This window comes from Vigna umbellata, chromosome 3 (assembly GCF_029865625.1).
Source record: "Vigna umbellata cultivar VRB3 chromosome 3, Vumbellata_1.0, whole genome shotgun sequence".
Lineage (NCBI taxonomy): Eukaryota > Viridiplantae > Streptophyta > Magnoliopsida > Fabales > Fabaceae > Vigna > Vigna umbellata.
In genome coordinates this window covers 36105636-36124142 of record NC_142167.1, presented here as the reverse complement: position 1 = coordinate 36124142, position 18507 = coordinate 36105636, and the positions used below count along the sequence as shown (strand labels likewise).

Here is an 18507-nt window from a genome sequence, read left to right as displayed (position 1 = left end):
TGGAAATGTGAAAACTAAACAAAGCGTCATATCAAAGAAGATTTTTTTTCAAAAAAAAATATCAACGTAGGTTTAAAAGAAAATTATTGAAATTTAATTTTGATTTAGTTGATAAAGATAAAGACAATCAAACATAATTCTAAAAATATAGACATTTTTTATTTTTATGAACTCTAATTTTAAGTTATATTTTAACATAAATTTTCATATCATATAAATGACGAATAAAAGAAATAAACTTATATAGTAAAATATTATCTTTATATAAATAGAAATTAGCATTTTAACAAAAGTCTACTAACATTGTGCTATTGTCTCATCTTCATCGTGTACACGCTGACCTTCTTCATATTCATTCCATATTAAAGATTTTTACTAGTCCGTATACAACACTAAAATTTATTACTCCTTTCCTAATGTACTAATTTTTCTTTTTCCTTCTATATTTGCTCCCACAGAAAGGTTTAAACATTAAATTAATACGTTTTAAATGAAAGTAGTTTATTATTTTTTTCAAATGTTAATAATAAATTATAATTAAAAATTACAATCACAATACATTTTTGGTATGGTGACAGTAGTTACGGTTGCATCATTCCTGACGTATTTTAAAAATATAAACCTTGTATTCTTGAAATGATTATTATAATACCTTGTGAGCTTCCTGGACTTCTCCAAGTTGATTTCCATGTTCCTTTTCCATCCTATAAATACACAAAGTCCACGGCTATTCTGCAATCGTTCTCAATCTGCACGAAAAGCCAGAGATCAGAAAAACAAGTCCAAAAAGCAACGCTTTTGAGTTGTGCTCCAAATTGAAAAAAAAATAAAATGCAGAAAGAACAAGAAAAAGAGTATTTAGATTCGATGACGTGTCCAAGCTTCAACTACTACACCACCGTTCAACTCGCTGTCGTCGATAATCAAGTCGGACAAGATCACATCAGGACTCTAAACGACGACGCGAGTTTCGAGTTTGCGGCGTTTCGAGATGAAGCCTGTTTCGACGACGCGTTTTTCCCCATTTTCAACCACAAGATTCCAAGTACGCAAGGGAGCAGCATCGCCGGCGGACGCGATTCCGGCGCGGCAGTCCTCCGGTTCCCTATCACAGGAGCCGATCTTCACCGGAGCGAGCACGATCTGTTACAGGTTCCGCTGTCGGATTCGTCGTCTTCGTCGGAGGCGGATGAATTGGAGGGAGTCCCGGCAGCTACTTACTGCATGTGGACGCCGAATTCGCCGAGAAAATGCAAGAAGAGCAATTCGACAGGGTCGTCGTCAAAGAAGTGGAAGCTTTTTGATTTGCTTCGCCGGAGCAATAGCGAGGGGAAGGAGTCGTATCTGTTCCTGACGGCGGAGAAGAAAAGGATGAACGAGCGGTGGAGCATAGAGGTCGCTGAAAGACCGAAAGGCAATGGTTTCGCTGAGAAGAAAAAAGCGGCGGTGACAGCGCACGAGGCTTTATATGTTAAGAACAGAGAATTGAGAATGATTAATAAGAAGAAGTCCTTTTTGCCGTATAAGCCTAACTTGGTCGGGTTCTGCACAAGACGTTTTGGCAAAACATTCCCTTCATTCTGAAGACTATGTTCGATGAATATCTATTTTCAATTTTTCTTTCCAGTAAGGAAAAAAAGGATTGGAGAAGTTAGATTAGATTAAGTTTGGTCTTTCTTTTTGGCATTTTTATTTTACTAATCATGATTCATGTAAATAAGGGTGAAATGAATCAAATGAATGATTTATTATTAAACGATCTTTGTTGAAGAAGCGGCGGAGGGTGAAGTGTCTGTTGAGTTCAAATACGGGTCTTCGCCACCAAGCTGGGCCAAGAAAGCGAATACTTTTTATTTTTGTTCAAAGAAAAGGGTGGGTAGAGAAATCATCATTGATAACAAGAAAAGGCAAAACTGAAGGAATCGTCTACTTTGAAATGAAAGGAATAATCGATCACGGAGTTTATTGACACAAAAATTGTAGGACCGAGAGTCATTATAAAAGTATCCTCTTCAAAATTATTGGAAGGTCAAACTGCAGTTTATTTTTATTTTTTTTCTTAAGTGCTCTATGTTTAGAAATGTATGATCATAGTATTGCGGCATCTCTCTCTTAGACCTAGGGTTTATGCTTGAATTTTATATACGTATAAGTAGAACGTACTTGATTTTCTGTAGCGTGTACAGGGGTATCTAGCATCCAAAGTATTTTTCTTAGGAAAATACTTTATTTCTTTCTGAAGTTTCATTCTAGAATTTTTTAATGAGAAAAAAAGTCATTCAATTGTTTTAATTTTGCTACAGAAATTAATTTAATTTGATAAATTGTTTGTTTTTAGTTTAATGAACTCAAGTGGTTCGGTGAGACTCATCATTTTAATTCAAAATTTATATTTTACAGATGTTCTCTCTACATCTTCACGTACTCTTCCTGTACCTCCAACTTTGCCATATTATTCTTTTGACTGTCTGCAATTCTATATAGAAATCTAAAAAGAAATTAGAAGAATTGACTAATCACATTCTTTTTCAAAAATTAAAAAGCCAACCCTACACCCCAAAGCTCATACTTTGTGCGCCTCCTTCAAAATCAAAAAGGGCTCTCTTTGTCTCTCTTGCGTCCTTCTTCAAGTCTCCCTTTGTTTCTGTTTGTGTATTTCCCTTCCTCTCTCGGTGTAGCTTTTCCACTTTGTGTCTCGGTGCATTATTTTTTCACGGGCTCGTGAGCAAGGGCAACCACATTTCTAACTACGCTACAATCATAACTGGCATTTGAAATTTGATGGACCCTTAATCGGCGTTTGAACTGCAGTTAAGGATTGGCGGCGTTCGAATGTCGGTTAAAGTTCAACCGTACTTTGAAGTACGATGACCCTTAATCGACATTTGAACGTCGACAACCTCTTAAGCGCATTTCGAACGTCGGTTAAGGATGTTCCACTATTCTAACCTCAAATACGTTTGAAAGTTGCTTCGATGAAAAATTAAGACCCGATTACTACTCAACCATCGGAGACCACTAGCACAAGACCACATCAAGACACCGAGACTACAAACACGAGGGACCACAGATCTCCAAACAACAAACCAACATGAGAAACAAAGAAGAAGCACAATGAATGAATGAGCGAGGTGGTGGTGGGATGCAGGTGTGCACAAAATTTGTTGAGTTTCATTTAATGCAAGGAGTATTATGAAAAACTTGAAGGTGCAAGAACCCTGGAAGTAAAAAGAGAATTACTCTTTACTTATCATGTGCAATATCATACTATCTACAATAAGCATCAAATGGTCCACAATATTCACCAACATTGTCAGTACGAATGCGCTTCAGCTTCTTGCCTGACTGCCTCTCAACCAAAGCATGGAATTCTTTAAACTTGTCCAACACTTGGTCCTTTCTCTATAAAGCATAAACCCAAAGCTTCCTAGAACAATCATCAATAATAGTAACAAAGTAAATTGCACCACTAAAATATTTTACCTTCAATGAGCCACAAGCATCAGAATGCACCAATTCAAACAACTCTGACTTCCTGGAAGGAGGATGCTTCTTGAATGATACTCTGGTTTGTTTACCAGCCATGTAGTGAGAATATTTCTCCAACTCTACACTCTTCAATCCTGAGAGAACATCCTTTTTAACTAAGTAGTTAAGTCCTTTTTCACTAAGTAGTTAAGTCTTTTTTCACTGATATGCCCAAGCCTTCTATGCCGCAAAGATGACTCCATATACATGGCATTCATACTATCTTTAGCAACTAAAGCTTTTGTCCAGTAAAGCTTAGAGTTTTTCTCCCCTTTAGCCACAATCAAGTTACCTTAGGTGAGCTTCCACTTTCCAGAACCAAAGTGGTTATCAAATCCACCATCATCAAGTACCTGCACATAAATCAAGTTAAAGCGAACATTTGGAGCATGTTTAACTCCTCTAAGCAACAACTGCATCCCCATGTTGGTTTGCAAGTGAACATCACCAACACCAATAACCTTAGACACTCCATCATTACCCATCTTCAATATTCCAAAATCACCATGTGTATAAGATGTGTAGAACTCCTTCCTGGATGTAACATGCAGTGTAGCATCACTATCAATTATCCACATGCTCTCATCAGATACAAGATTAATAACGTCATAATCACAAAGGCAAACAAGGTCACCACATGTAGTAGTAGTAACACGATCACCATCATCGATATCTTTTTCTCTTTGCTTACCCTTTTTGTCTTTGCTCTCTTTCTTAAAAAAAATAGTTCTTCTTTATATGCCCTGTTTTGTGACAATAATGACACTCAACATTCTTGTACCGAGACCAGAACTTGCTCCTACTTTTATCTCTACCACTATTTTGTTCTTTCTTCTAGTTTCTCCCCCTATTCTTTGTAATAAGCACTTTTGAATGAGATGAAGTACCCTGTGTATTCCTTCTCATCTCCTCATTAAGAGCACCACTCTTTGCCATTTGCAAAGAAATATCACCATTAGGGGTAGCACTTATCATGGAAACCTAAAATGTCTTCCATGAATTCGATAAAGAGTTTAATAGGAATAAGCCCAATAGATCATCATCAAATTTTATAACCACTCTTGCTAATTGATCATAGCGTCCTTGAAATTCACTCAAGTGATTTAAAACAGGAGTTCCTTCCTTGTACTTCAACTCCACAAAATTTTTCAGCGAGTACAATTTATTAGTCCCTGACTTAGAGGCAAACAAGGGCTCAAGCTTATCCCATAGGCTTCTCGCATGTGTCTCATTAGCAACAAAATTATAAATATTATGATCAACAAACTGTCTGATAAATCCACATACCTGTTGATGTTCAAAATCTCATTCTTCATATGACTTGGATTTCGGCTTATTGGAAGCAAAAACAGGAAGATGCAATTTTTTCACAAATAGCAAGTCCTTCATCTCGCCTTTCCATAGGTGATAATTTTCTTCATCCAAAGGAATCAATTTTGTATGTGCCTCCATCATTCACGCAAACTAAACAGTCCCTTAACCAAAGAGCTCTGATGCCACTCTGATGGGGAAAGGGTCAAAAAATATAACAACTTAGAAAAAGTAATAATGCAGTGGAAATTCATCCCTCTTCTTGCGAGAATCTGTGAGGAGCATCAAACAAATAGAACAAAAATATAATCTAAAGCACAAAGAGACACCAACAATTTTTAACGTGGAAAACCCCTCAATGCAAGGGTAAAAACCACTAGTCGTCCAGACCAAAGAAAAATCTACTATGATCAATAATAGGATACAAAAGAGTCTCCAATAATAACACCAAGTGATGTGATCAATAAGCCAATTTAAATAAGCACAAATGCTTACAAATGAGAATAAAGAAGATGAAAATTCTCCAAAATAGGACTGCTGGTGCGAGAACTGATTCTCCCAATATAGATCTTCGATTGATAATCCGAACGGTCAGAATGAAGAACCATATGTTTGGAACCTATTGTCAAAATATCAGCTCGATCCAACGGTGAACACCTTCACAACGACAAAAACACCAATGCAGGTTTAGGGTTATGCGGGAATGACTTTCTCTCTTTCTTTTTCTCTCACTTGACTTTTGCCTCTCTTCAAATGACTCTAATGTGCCCTACTAATCTGACCCATCTCAATTTAACCTATTGAGACCTAATGATCCACATTATTTGGGCCTATTCTCCACATAGGAAGGGAGCTCAATAACCCAACACTAAGTAAGTGATCTTTTTCAAAGAAGTCTATATAAAGGAGTTTGCATGAAGAAAAGAGAAGAACTTTCACTATCAAGAATATTTATACGCTCTCTACTATCTCCAATTAAAATTCTTAAGACTTTTCTTGAAAATATCTTTTTACAAGTTTTCAAAAGTTCTTTGTATTGATTTTATACCCTCTCTAAGAGAGTTATCTTCTATCTTGTAAGATTTTAAAAATACATTTGTTGTATTAGATTCATAAGTGAATTTAAATACTTATAAAGTTTAACTTAACAAAGTTAAACATTTAAGACAGTTGGTCAGTTGGTCTAGTGTTGATATCAAGAGTGGTGAAACTCGTCTAACTAGTTTGATTATTTTGTAAATCAAAAATGGTTAAACTCATTTTTAGTGAAACTCTTTAAAGGTTTTTAAGAGAAAAGTGAATGTAGTTCAATTTAAATGAATCACTATAAAATCAAATATGCTTTTATACCTTTATGTTTAAACAAGTTTTTTATTCAACACTTTCTTTAAACTTAAGTGTTTAAATATTATTAGATATCGCTTAATCCCTACAAGATAATATTTAACATTATTTGAAAAAAAAATTTAAAACACATATTTTTCTTGTGTTTTATGAAATATTACTTTCGAAATTATTATTCTCTTACAAGAAAATTTGAGATAGCCATAAATAAATATCAAATAAGGAAAAAAATATAAATGATATCCATTTTGATTTAAAATATTTCTAATTTTAACCTTTTGCAATCATACCTTATTTATTGATTTATTTTCGTGTCATTTTACTTTACTTAACTCTTTCTTATTCTTCTATAACTATTTAGATTTTTCCGTTATTATGGAGTTGGAGTACCTACAACCAAATTATGAAACCTACCTCTTTTGATTGATTTGATTATTCTGATATTTTTTAAATCATGATAAAAATATGTATTTGAATTTAATTTTTAATACACATGACTAATGATAAGTTAATTTATTTATTTATTCTTAAAATTGAAATTCCATCGTCCTTACTCGACATGTTCAATAATAAATTAGTTTATTAAACAATATATATTGAAAATATTTATTGTTTAAATGATATAAAATATATATTAAATAATTTTATTGTTTAAATTATAGAAATTTATGATTTTACACAATTTTTATAATTTGTAATGTATGTAACTATTTATATAATCTGTGATTATTTTAATCAATTTATTTTAAGTAGTAATTTTCCTTTTTCATATTTATGTATATTTTTTAAATGAACGTTGTTAATCAGTTATGAAAAAAATAATGTGACGTAAATGATTTCTCACATATGCATATACAAAGTCTGTGTGAAATAGGAAAAGAGTTATTTAAAACATAATTTTTTACTGGAGAATGTATAATTTATTTATAGCATTTATGAGAAGAATTACTGGCCTTGTGATGGATACATTTGAAAGTGTGAAATTGTGTATTGGGATCAAATAAGAAAACTAAGAATTCATCTTATTAAATATCAGTCAGGTTTAATATGAAGGAAACTAGTTATATAGTTTTTATTTCTAAATGATATAAAATATATTTATTGTTTAAATGATATAAAATATATATTAAATAATTTTATTGTTTAATTAAATATGATCTTTAGAAGGAAGTAATTTCCTTGGATAATGTTTTTGTGTAGCGGAAGGTGCGAGAAAATCAAGAAAATATCTTCAACAGCAGCACCGTCAATTTAGAGAGGCGCCAAAAATCTTAGAAGAGAGATATAGTTGGATTCCTCCGTGGCATGTAAAGTTTAGAAGTGTGTCCCACGCAATCGCCACGTGCACCTCCCATTCTCTTACCCTGACCCGTGCCCTCTTCAGCAATACGTTCTAAATTCTCAAACAATAATAATAGGAAGAGAAATACGCACTTCTCACTTCACATGCTCTGCTTCCGTAACCATAAACCAATCTTACCTTCAATTCAAGCTTCTTCGCCATAGCCACAACCTCAACCATGCTTGCACTGCAATTTGGCACGCGCCCTCACTACCCTCCTTCGCTGTTCCTGAGCAGCTCCAACGCTTGTTCATCCTCTCGCATCCTCTACAGCAACAGAAACAACCAGGTGTACCTTGTTCGCTCCAACGTTGGAACCCTCAACCTTAGAGTTTTCGCTGCGTCTGGCAACTCCTCATATAAGATGAACCTCAACGAGTACCTCGTCACTCTCGAGAAGCCCCTCGGCATTCGGTTCGCGCTAACCGCCGATGGCAAAATCATCGTCCACTCTCTCACCAAAGGGGTACCCTCTATTCATTCTTACCTCGCTCTGTCCCAATCACGTTAAGATCTGTTTTAAAAAAACCATTGTATTTTTTGGATTAAATAAGTTTTTGTTACCTCCAAAATTTGGACCGATATATCCTAAAATCATTTAACCTATATGTACATTTATTTATTTATTTTTCTGATGGTAGGGTAATGCAGAGAGGTCCAGGATAATTATGGTGGGTGATACTTTGAAGAAAGCTGGCGATTCGTCTCAGAACACTCTCGTTGAGATTAAAGACGTTGGAAATACACAGTATGCCTCCTGATTTTGCTCTAGCACATGTTTGGAAACCGTTAAATTCAGATAACTGTAATTATAATATTACAATAATGTGACTGTAAAACTAAAAGTGTAATGCATGCCGATAAAATTTCACGCAGTAATATCTTTTCATAATGTAGGAAAGTGTTAACTTCGATAAAACTTTCCCTTCCTTTCATTTTCTGTTTTGTTTTTATCCAACAAGAACAATTTCATTCGATTCCAGGTATTGGAGTAAAGGCACGGACACCTTGAGTGTTTTTCAGATTGCACACCATACTCCTCTTTTCTTTATCTGTACACAAATACCTTTCATTGCTTGAACAACAGTACACTGCCCCCACTTTTACATTGCTCGAATTCCTTAATTGTTGGAAAATATTACATTGTGTATGGTTTGGTGTACCTGTAAGAGACACATCATTGTAAATATTAAAGAAGCAATAGAGTTGTGTGCATTCTCAAAAAAACCTTAGCGATGCCAATGTGATTTATTCTACGAATAACTTAGGTTTGAAATTGTGGATGCAGTTACATAGTTTCCTTGCAATCTGTTGTGATCCTTGAAACTCTGGGAAATTGTAGACAAATGTAATTTGTGTGTAGTCGCGATGATTCCAAAATCCATGACACTGGCCAAAATCATGGTTGCGGAAAGTTTCTGAAAACCTTGATATAACCATTCAGGAGAATTCACTTGATAACCCAAGTGGTGGTTCGTGACGCCGAAGTGCTTACTGGTGGTCAATAGGATTGAGAAAAGACAGAAGATTGGCATTATGTCATGGATGCTTTAGTTTCCGTTTCAGCTTCTGCTTGATTATTTTTTTTTCTATTAATTTAAAAGAGAAAATTCTCAATTCTATCTCAACATGGTATTATTACTTCTGTACCCTTTTACTCTACTAGAAATCAGTTCAAAAATCGCTTAAAACGGAGTGAAGATACTTTTTCATGGACCATCACAATGTATTATGTTCATCAGTGTGTTGTTTTTATTTTTTTCAGTCTTTTGGTTTCCTCAGGAAGGTGCTAAACGAGCAAACAAGTTCTTTTAGTTTGGTTCTTGAGAGGCCCACATCTCCTTTTCCTATTCAAGTACTGCACAAGATGAATGATCTCGAGATAATCTTTAATAGAGGGCGAGTTCCTATTGTCACATGGAACAAGACCCTATTGGCATCAAATTTACAATCATCTTGTGAGAGCAGTGCAAATTCTGGATTTTTGATGTTCAACTCAAAGTTTCTCAAACCAAACGCAAACAAGTTATTGGGCAACCAAAATCAACGTACCATCACCCATGGTGAGAGAAACTTCTTTGCTGAACACACACCACAAATTGCTTGTGTTTTTACTGAAGAAGTGTGTGGAGATGGAGATTGGGGTCATGGAAGTTTCCCACTCGAGGAGTATATTCAGGCTCTAGATCGTTCCAAGGATGAGATGTATTATAACCACTCTCTTGGTATGCGTTATAGTAAGGTATAGCATTCGTTTCAATGTCTTTATTACAATTTTTTGTTTAATAGCACACTTTTTATAATACTTATAAGATATTGATTTGTTATAAATAATTAGATTACAGAGCAAATATATGTGGGATCCTGTATACAAACAGAAGATGATGGAGAGACGTTGTCAAAAGTTGAGGTATGGACATTGCCACCTTGATTTCATAAAAGCCTCCCTAATCCTTGTTTAATGCCTTATAGTCAATGTGCAAATGAATTGCTTAATTCAATCTTCAGTTCTGAAACTGGAATGTGTTTAATATGAAAACATTTCTGTAGCTGTCAAATATCAACCAATATTTGGCATTTAATTCACTGCAGTAGTTTGCTAACAAAAATAACTTCCGCCCTGAAGTATTTTTAGTCAAAGGTATGTTGTGGCATAAAAAGTTTTTGGATTCTGAATGTGCACAGTTCTTTCTGTTTTTAGTTAGTTACTATTAGCATCTCCTAAGCTAACAGCGAGTCCTATCTTTTTATGTTCTTAATTACCCTAAAAGTTGTTTCTTTCGTACTATAATAACTTCTATACGAAGTTTTCCTTTTATATCAAGCATTATATCCTCGTCATTATAGTAGGAATATTTCTGCTGCAGGGAATTACTGCTGTTCTGAACTTCCAAAGTGGAACTGAAGCCGAAAATTGGGGAATCAATGCAAAATCAATCAATGAATCTTGTCAAAGGAATAATATTCTCATGATCAACTATCCTATTCGGTAATATTGGGTCCAGAACATGCTAGTTTATTTAAATTTTGCAGAGTTTATGTAATAATGATAATTTGTCTTCTTTTAGGACATCTTCATCAAATAACTTAATTAAGTACTTTGTGAACACTTATGATGTAAGTGTATTTTTTTCTATATTAAAAAAACAAATTGCTATAAGTTAATTCTTTTTTTTTTTCATATAAGATTTAAGCTATTTCATGATTGGAATTAATGAAAATAGCATATGGACATATCATAAACTACTTTTGTAATCTCTGTTCCAAATGTCTAGACAAGTACTTATATCAACAAGATAAGTCCAAATAGGCTGTAGATAAGTTCTTTCAAATGTACTCAAAGTACTTTTTGAAAAAGAGGAATATAAAACATGAGACAAGGATTGAATTATGTTTTTTTTTTTGTTTTTGTTTTTAAAGAGATTTTTAATAGAATAATGGATTTTATTTAGAAAACCTTTAATGTACTATGCAAAGAAAGGTTAGTTTTACAATAAAAAATTATCATATTAGGGCTAAGGCGATACATTAGAAAGAACTCTGAAGAATCTGTTTTCTGTAAATTTTACAAATTAAACCCTACTTATATTAGAAAAAAAAGAAGATAAATTGATGTAAGGTAGATGTAATGAGTAGCATTAGGGGCCTGTTAGCAAAGTTAATTTTCATATTATTTCTAAAATATATAGTAGTCATTCGGTGCCAATTTGTTGATCAGCTTAAAATAAGAAGCTAGTGGATTTTTTGGGACCTAGGAGAAGCTAATGGATTTTTGGGGACCTAGGTTTATAAATGTCAGAAATCGTGATTGGCGTGATAGAGATTGGCATGGTGTATTTTAGGAAGTTTTATATTTGATGTGCTGTATTTTTTGTAATAATTATGTGCTGCCTTTTTTAGGTTCATTTATGTTTGATTGATTCCGTAATCACAGGGATCTATCCCTTAGAATTAGCAGTCCATATTTCCTAAAATATGCTGCAGACTTATGTATTTATATAGGGGTTAATAACCTCTTAATTAAATAAGAAAGAATTCTATTCCTTCTAAATTTGAGATGGTATCAGAGCTCCCGATCCTTGGGAGTCTCTGATCGTGCCGTTAAACCTAAACCGCAGCCTTCATTGCTGCACAACCTTTAACCTAAATTGCAACCTTCATTGTTGCACCACCTTTAGGCCTTGTTACAAGCCTTCATTGCAGCGCAACCCTCTCTACCTTGATTGCACCTAGGTATGGTTGAAGTTGTGAATCTGGAGATGGGGGACAGACCCCAGACTGCTGGAGAACTGCAGAATGTTCATTCCGCTTATCGGTTAAATGGGAAGAACTACCTCAAATGGTCTCAAATCATTAAGACCATCTTGAAAGGGAAAGGGAAGATCAGTCATCTGACGGGTGATAACTTTTCCTATACAAAGAATGCAAGTAATCAAAAGTACTCTTCAACAGATAACTACTTCCTATATATACAAGATTATCCCGTGCCCTTTCTAACTGTTAAGACAGTTAGTGTAACTAACTCTACTAACTCTTCCTCCTCTACTATGGCTTCTCCTAATTCCACTCTTATATTCTCACAACGGCCACGCGTCACCCTCTTGTGCCCGTCCCCTAAACTAACCGAATATGGTCGCGTATCGATCGTAGGCAGTTCTAACTTCTCCACCAACTTCCGGCTAATGTAATTGTGGCTTGCGCCACTATCTATGAGCACCACTACTTCCCTCTCTCCAATTCTTCCTCTCAACTTCAGGGTCTTGGGTGTTGTTAACCCTTCAACGGAGCAGGCGGGTAATTCCATGGGTTTCTCTTCTAGGCTTCCCACTTCTTCGCATTCAGCTTCCTCCTCATCCTCCGCTAATAGCAACACGCGCAAGCTCTTCTCAGTACACCTATGGCCTGGTGCGAACGGTCCCCCGCAACGAAAGCACCGACCTTCCTCCTTTCTTTTGAGAAATTCTGGATATGGTAGATTTCTCACCATCCGTCCTCTGTTTTCGTTCCCGGCTGGTGCACCTACTCTCGCATTTGCATGCGTCGTCGCCCCATCTCTTCTCACCGATCCTGTACTCTCCGCTCTCCCTGTTTGCTGAGTCGTGTTTTGACTGGGTTCCGATCGCAACACACTCTCCGTTGATCGTGTTCCCAGTAGGTTAAATTTGACCCCATTCCCGTATCCTCCCTGCGCTTGCATGATAGCCCCCTCGACTTCCCGAGCAATCCGCATCACCTCCATCAACTCCATGGGTTTTGAATTTGCACCTGGACCTTTACATCGTCACGCAATCCCGCCAGGAAGTAACCCAGTACCTGCTCATCAGGTATGCCCCTCGTTTGCCCCTCGTCTGCCCCATCAACACCTCAAAATCACGAACAAACTCCTCCACCAACACCTCAAAATCACGAACAAACTCCTCCACCGTACCCGTCTGGCGTAAAGTCGCCAACCTCTCGAACACCGTTCCCCTAAAAACTCCTCTAAAACGGTTGATCATGGCTGCCTTCAGTCCTTCCCATGATCGATTTCTCGCTTTTTCCTTCCAAAAGGTGAACCAATACGCCGCACTCCCCTCCATACTAACGTACGCAATTTCGACTTTCTCCTCGTCGCTGGACACCTTCTGTATACTAAAAAATCTCTCGGCTCGATTGAGCCAACTCAGTGGTTCCTCCCCATCAAAAGAGGGCAATTCCACCCTTCTCCTCCACGGTTTCTGTTCATCACTCCGAACGCCGGTTCCTCCGTCTCCGATCTCTCTCCCGACTCTTTGTCGGTTGTCATTCACGGAACTATCATCGGAACTCCCTTCCGCCTGATCGACTTGCTTCCCCAACATCTTCATGATTTGTTGTAAGTCCCGCCGTACTGCTACCGATTCCGCCTTCATCTCTTCCATCGTTATCTCAATCGCTTCCAATCTCGCCTCCGTTGCACTCTCCATTTCTCGGAATCCCCCCTCCCCCCAAACTTTGGATCCGGCAGGTCGGACCAAATTGTTAGGTTTCCAATCAAGAAACCTAAGGAATAATCTCACTAACACCCAACTGAACACTAAATAACCTCCACACGTATTATTCACATTAAGAAAAGTTAAGAAAAGCATATACAGGGAGCCTAACCTCCCCCCACAGGAATAACTTTTCCTGTACAAAGAATGCAAGTAATCAAAAGTACTCTTCAACATATAACTATTTCCTATATATACAAGATTATCCCGTGCCCTTTCTAACTGTTAAGACAGTTAGTGTAACTAACTCTACTAACTCTTCTTTCTCCTCTCATAGACTCTCAGTCTCCTATCAAATTTTGCCTCCATTCTCGTATTGACCATGCTGCACAACATACAACTTTCTGGTTATTAGTTATTAGAGAGAACCAGACTCTCCCTCTCAAGTTACAAAATAAAGTTGGAAACTGCTAAAACTGTCAATTATGACTTTATAGAAGATGTAACTAACTAGGGATAAATAACTACCTTACAGCTAGTTAACTGTCTGTCATACAATAAACTAAATTATACAGTTTTTCTTATGCTGTAAACCTTCCCTTTGTACCTATTAGTGCGAGCAATGTTTCACGAGATATTGATTTCTTGACTAAAGAAATCTATCGTAGAGACTTTTGGATAATTTTGTAGATTGAGCTTTAGCTCTTTGTGAAGGGAAACCTTTGGAGGAGAGAGTGCTCTCCTATTTTTTTTTTTTTTTTTTTTTTGTGTTCTTTTCTGTATATTAAAAAATATTACTCTTCTTCCTCTTTTCATTTATGGGTTTGTAACATATAGGCACTACACTTTTGATGGATTAATTTTAAGAAGGTAAAGTGGTAATTGGTGAAGATCAGAACATGAAAAGAAAAATACTGCAATATTTTCATGACATGGTGATGGGTGGACATTCAGGAGGCAACCTAACTTACAAAAGAATAAAAAGATATCGGAAAGGGTTGTAGAAAGAAGTTAAACAATGGGTACAAGAGTGTATAATGCTTGCTAGGTTACTTCAGCCACTTTCTATTCCTGATAGAGCTTGGAAATCATTTTCAATTTATTTTATTGTGGTTCTTCCTAAGTGTAATGGCATGACAAAGTATGCTCATGTCACACTAATAGCTCATCCTTTTTGGAGCAGCTAAAGTTGGACAGGTATTTTTCGATACTGTTGTTAAATTACATGGTTGGCCATATGAGATAATTGCTGAAAGACATACTCTTTTTATGAGTGCATTCTAGACTAAATTGATCAAGCAACAGAAGGTCTAATTCTTTCGGTCCACAGCCTTCCACCCTCAAACAGAGGGGCAAATTAAAGCTTTAAAATTTAAGATGTGTAGCTGGTGACTTACCAAAGAGGTGGATAGAGCATCTTTCTTCAGTAGAGCTATGGTACAATGCTAAAATCCACACGGCAACCAAAATGCCCCCATTTGAAGCTTTATAAGGCAATCCTCCATTAATGCCTAATGTTGCAATGCACAAAGTTCCATTAGTCAAAGCAGTGGCTTATACACTGAGAACAAAGCAGATTGCCAAACTTTTGCAAGAAAATTTATACACTGAAAAGGTTTTCTGATCTCATGTGGGCAGACAAGGAGTTTCAATACAGAGACTTAGTTTATTTTGAAGGTACAACCTTATAAGCAATACAGTTTGGAAAATACATCATTCCACAAGTTTGCTGCCAGATTTTGTGGCCATTTTAGCACATTGGAGAGAGCTAGCAAGAGGCTTAGAAACTTGAGCTACCTGTTGTCACAAGAATACATGGTGTTTTTCATGTGTCATTGCTGAAGAAACGTTATGGTAATCATTCCAAATCGCAAGAGCTTCTAGTAGTATACAATGAAGGTGGTGAGATGCAGCTGTAGCAATTGGCGGTTTTAGATAGAAAAATGAAGAAAAAGGGCATTGGAGCGGTTATTGAGATGCTCATTCAATGGCAGCATACCAACCCCAAAGATGCATTTTGGTAGGAACTACACACTATGCTACACCAATTTCCATATTTTCATTCTAGTGCCACAAGGCCTTGAGGACAAGTCCTTTTGGGTGGGAGGAACAACTGTAATAAGTAGTATTAGTGGTCTGTTAGCAAAGTTAGTTTTCGTATTATTTCTAAAAATAATAGTAGTGGTTAGTTGCCAATTTGTTGATCTAAAAATAATAGTAGTGGTTAGTTGCCAATTTGTTGATCAGCTTCTTACGAAGCTAGGGGCTTTCTGGGAATCAATGGTTCTAAATAAACACCCTTGTCTAATTTGAGGGATCAAAATTACAATTTTAAGAGTTGTTTTCATCTGTAGTTACCTTTACTATAGTAAAGTAAGATCAACATGTAGTAGTATTGATATTGGCTCACCCTACAGCGATAGGGACTATGTTTCCCTAATTAACATAAAACGTAATATATCTAACAAGCTTCATTCTCCATTTTTTTTCACTTCATTTGTCTCCTTTCCCCTTTGATTGTTACTTTATGCATTGAGTTACCAAAAGTTGAATATAACGAGTATTATTTGTCTTTTATTATAGTGATCCTAAAGTCAATTGAAGAAAATTAAGTTTCATCGGGAAAAGACATTCAAAGTACTGATGACTCTAGTTTGGCTTCCTATTAGACTATGATTTCTGGTTTTATTTGAGCCTTCTTTAATTCTGTTTGTAGGGAGGGAGATTCTTATGATATGAGGAAAAAACTCCCATTTTGTGTGGGGCTTCTACTACGTTTGCTAAGGAAGAATCTTCGTGTTTTTGTTACTTGCACTTCTGGATTTGATCGATCTCCTGCATGTGTGATTGCCTACCTACATTGGATGACGGATGTTTCCCTTCATGCAGCATATACTTGGGTAACTGGGATGCACAATTGCAGACCTGACAGGTTCACCTTGACACACTTCAAACACTTTTAGCATCATATATTTACTGTTCATTTGATTCTGTTAAAGAGGACACTAGATCATGGGATGCATTCATGTAAAAACGTTTATATTTTATATGCAATCTATAAACAAAGGGTAATTATGCAAAGTTTCTTTTTCTTTTGGGGCATGGGACATAATTATCTGAGTTCTGTTTGAGACTGAATAATTTAAATTAATTATTAGCTTTCAGCTGAGTTCCTTGGGAAGCTTATATGTAATCCAGTATTTTCTATGATTTGTATGTACTTTTCTAATATTAGTGAATTTCTTCTGGAGATATCTCAGAATATCTTTATGTTTTCATAACGGTCTATTTTAGATATTCATTTTTGGTTTCTTTCACTGGCCACTATTTGTGTGGACTGGAAACAGATAACAAGGCAGTTTTAAAATGGGATGGAACATGACATACGGCTCTTGGTTGCTTTTTGTTCTTTAGAAGAGAAAAAGACAAAACATAATTCTACAGAAGTGTTGGGAAGGGAAATATTGAGAGAGAGAGGAATGTGTATTATAGAAGGGAATTTAGAAATAAAAAAGGTTTATGCAGTTAATTGTTTTGGGGGAGAGATTTTCTCATAAAGTTTATAAATAGTTTCCTTTTGGAGGTGTTAGGGGTCTTTCTTTTAGTTTTGAAAGTCTTTGACTTTTGGTGACAGGGAATACCCTGTGGGAAACGAAGTTGTTCCTTTGTAAATATTGTTCTTTTACAGCTAATAGTGAATAAGTATAACTAATAGTGAAAAAGTACACTTGTGGGTTTATCTTTGGTACTTTTATATCTTGTTCTTTCATCACTATTTCTAGGTGCCTAACAATTTGGTCCGACCTGCTGGACCAAATCAAGGGATCATCATCTTGGAGAGTTGGATAAGCACTTCGGAGAAATGGGCCAGTGAACAAGAAAGAATGTAAGCAGAATTAAAAATGGATATGCCCATTGTTAAAGACAGTTTGTAAAAGTGAAAGAGATTCTTCGAGAAGTGAAGAAAGGCAAGAAAGGAGAGAAAAAGTTTGAAGAAGGAGAAAACTCGGTCAATGGAGATGATAGGAGGGAGGAAAGATTTCTACAGGGGAACAGATAGAATGAAGAGCGTGCTGAAACATTGAGACATTGGACAAAGAGGGTGGAACTACCCACTTTTGAAGGTAAAGATCCTCTGGGATGGATAGTTTGAGCAGATAAGTATTTTGAAGTGAGGAGTGTCAATCAAGAGGAAAAACTACAATTGGCTCTTATCAGTATGAAAGGCAATGCTCACCATTGGTATAAGTTTTGGCGTCAGAAGAACAAGAACCCATCTTTAGAGGCAAAGAACACAACAATGTTTATGAAAAATTAGCAGTTGTACACAAACATGAAAAGGTTGAAGACTACATACAAGAATTCAAATTATTAACCAAATGTTCAGAATCAGATTCACAGTCCTAAGGATTTGATAAGGGAGATCACTCATGATATCGAAAAAGCTATGCAAAAGTGATGTCCGATTGGAGACCTTCTGATGGCAATCTCCTAGCTAGGTTGGGCCAAAACTAGAAGGAAAGTCATGGTGATGGTTGAAGGTTGGGGTGGTTGTGGAAATATGGTGGAAAAGAGACTAAGGCTCTTGGTCATGGGTTGTTTTATGGTGATGGAGGTGGTATTTGTGATGCTATAAGAGAAGTTAGGCCAACTCTTGGAGGAAGGTGGTTAAAGGAGGCCACTTGGGTTGCTTTAGCCTAGAGTGACCTATTAGAGTAGTATGGCTCAAATTTGGTAGCATAACAATTTGGCAGCATTACATGAGGGGGAGACACCTCTATTTATAGGCTAAGGTGTCTCCAAATGGACAGAAACTTAGACCTAAAAGAGTCACTTTGGTTAGCTTGGAGAGCAAGGAGAAATCCTCTCCATTAGGAGAAGGACAAGTTGCAAAATTCCTCTCCAATAAGAGGGGATATGTGGCCACTACCTATGTAGAATCTTTCCCATTCCTAGAGTGACATGTAGCCACTAACTAGGAAGAAAAACTCTCTAAAGGGAGGGTAACACATGGCATGGACAGCCCACTAA

General features: G+C 36.3%; 2 protein-coding genes across 2 annotated transcripts; both read left to right on the top strand.

The window, feature by feature from the left end:
- The first annotated feature begins 392 nt into the window (after window positions 1–392).
- On the top strand, window positions 393–1756 carry LOC148202440 (uncharacterized). The gene has a single exon (XM_088110426.1). The coding sequence runs from the start codon at window positions 832–834 to the stop codon at window positions 1582–1584; it is 753 nt and encodes a 250-aa protein (XP_087966552.1). The 5' UTR covers window positions 393–831; the 3' UTR covers window positions 1585–1756.
- Window positions 1757–7575: 5819 nt separating this feature from the next.
- On the top strand, window positions 7576–18497 carry LOC148202439 (phosphoglucan phosphatase LSF1, chloroplastic-like). Its single transcript, XM_088110100.1, has 7 exons — window positions 7576–7991; window positions 8167–8273; window positions 9308–9767; window positions 9864–9935; window positions 10393–10514; window positions 16193–16408; window positions 17259–18497. Exons 1-7 carry the CDS (start codon window positions 7704–7706, stop codon window positions 17323–17325), a joined length of 1332 nt encoding a protein of 443 aa, XP_087966226.1. The 5' UTR covers window positions 7576–7703; the 3' UTR covers window positions 17326–18497.
- Window positions 18498–18507: the final 10 nt, after the last annotated feature.

Bases quoted from the DNA above. Each gene is read 5' to 3' on its own strand.
- LOC148202440 (XM_088110426.1), top strand. From the start codon at position 832: ATGCAGAAAGAACAAGAAAAAGAGTATTTAGATTCGATGACGTGTCCA.
- LOC148202439 (XM_088110100.1), top strand. From the start codon at position 7,704: ATGCTTGCACTGCAATTTGGCACGCGCCCTCACTACCCTCCTTCGCTG. The intron at 8,274-9,307 runs GTATGCCTCCTG...TGGTTTCCTCAG, and splicing joins AAAGACGTTGGAAATACACA to GAAGGTGCTAAACGAGCAAA. The intron at 9,768-9,863 runs GTATAGCATTCG...ATAAATAATTAG, and splicing joins TTGGTATGCGTTATAGTAAG to ATTACAGAGCAAATATATGT.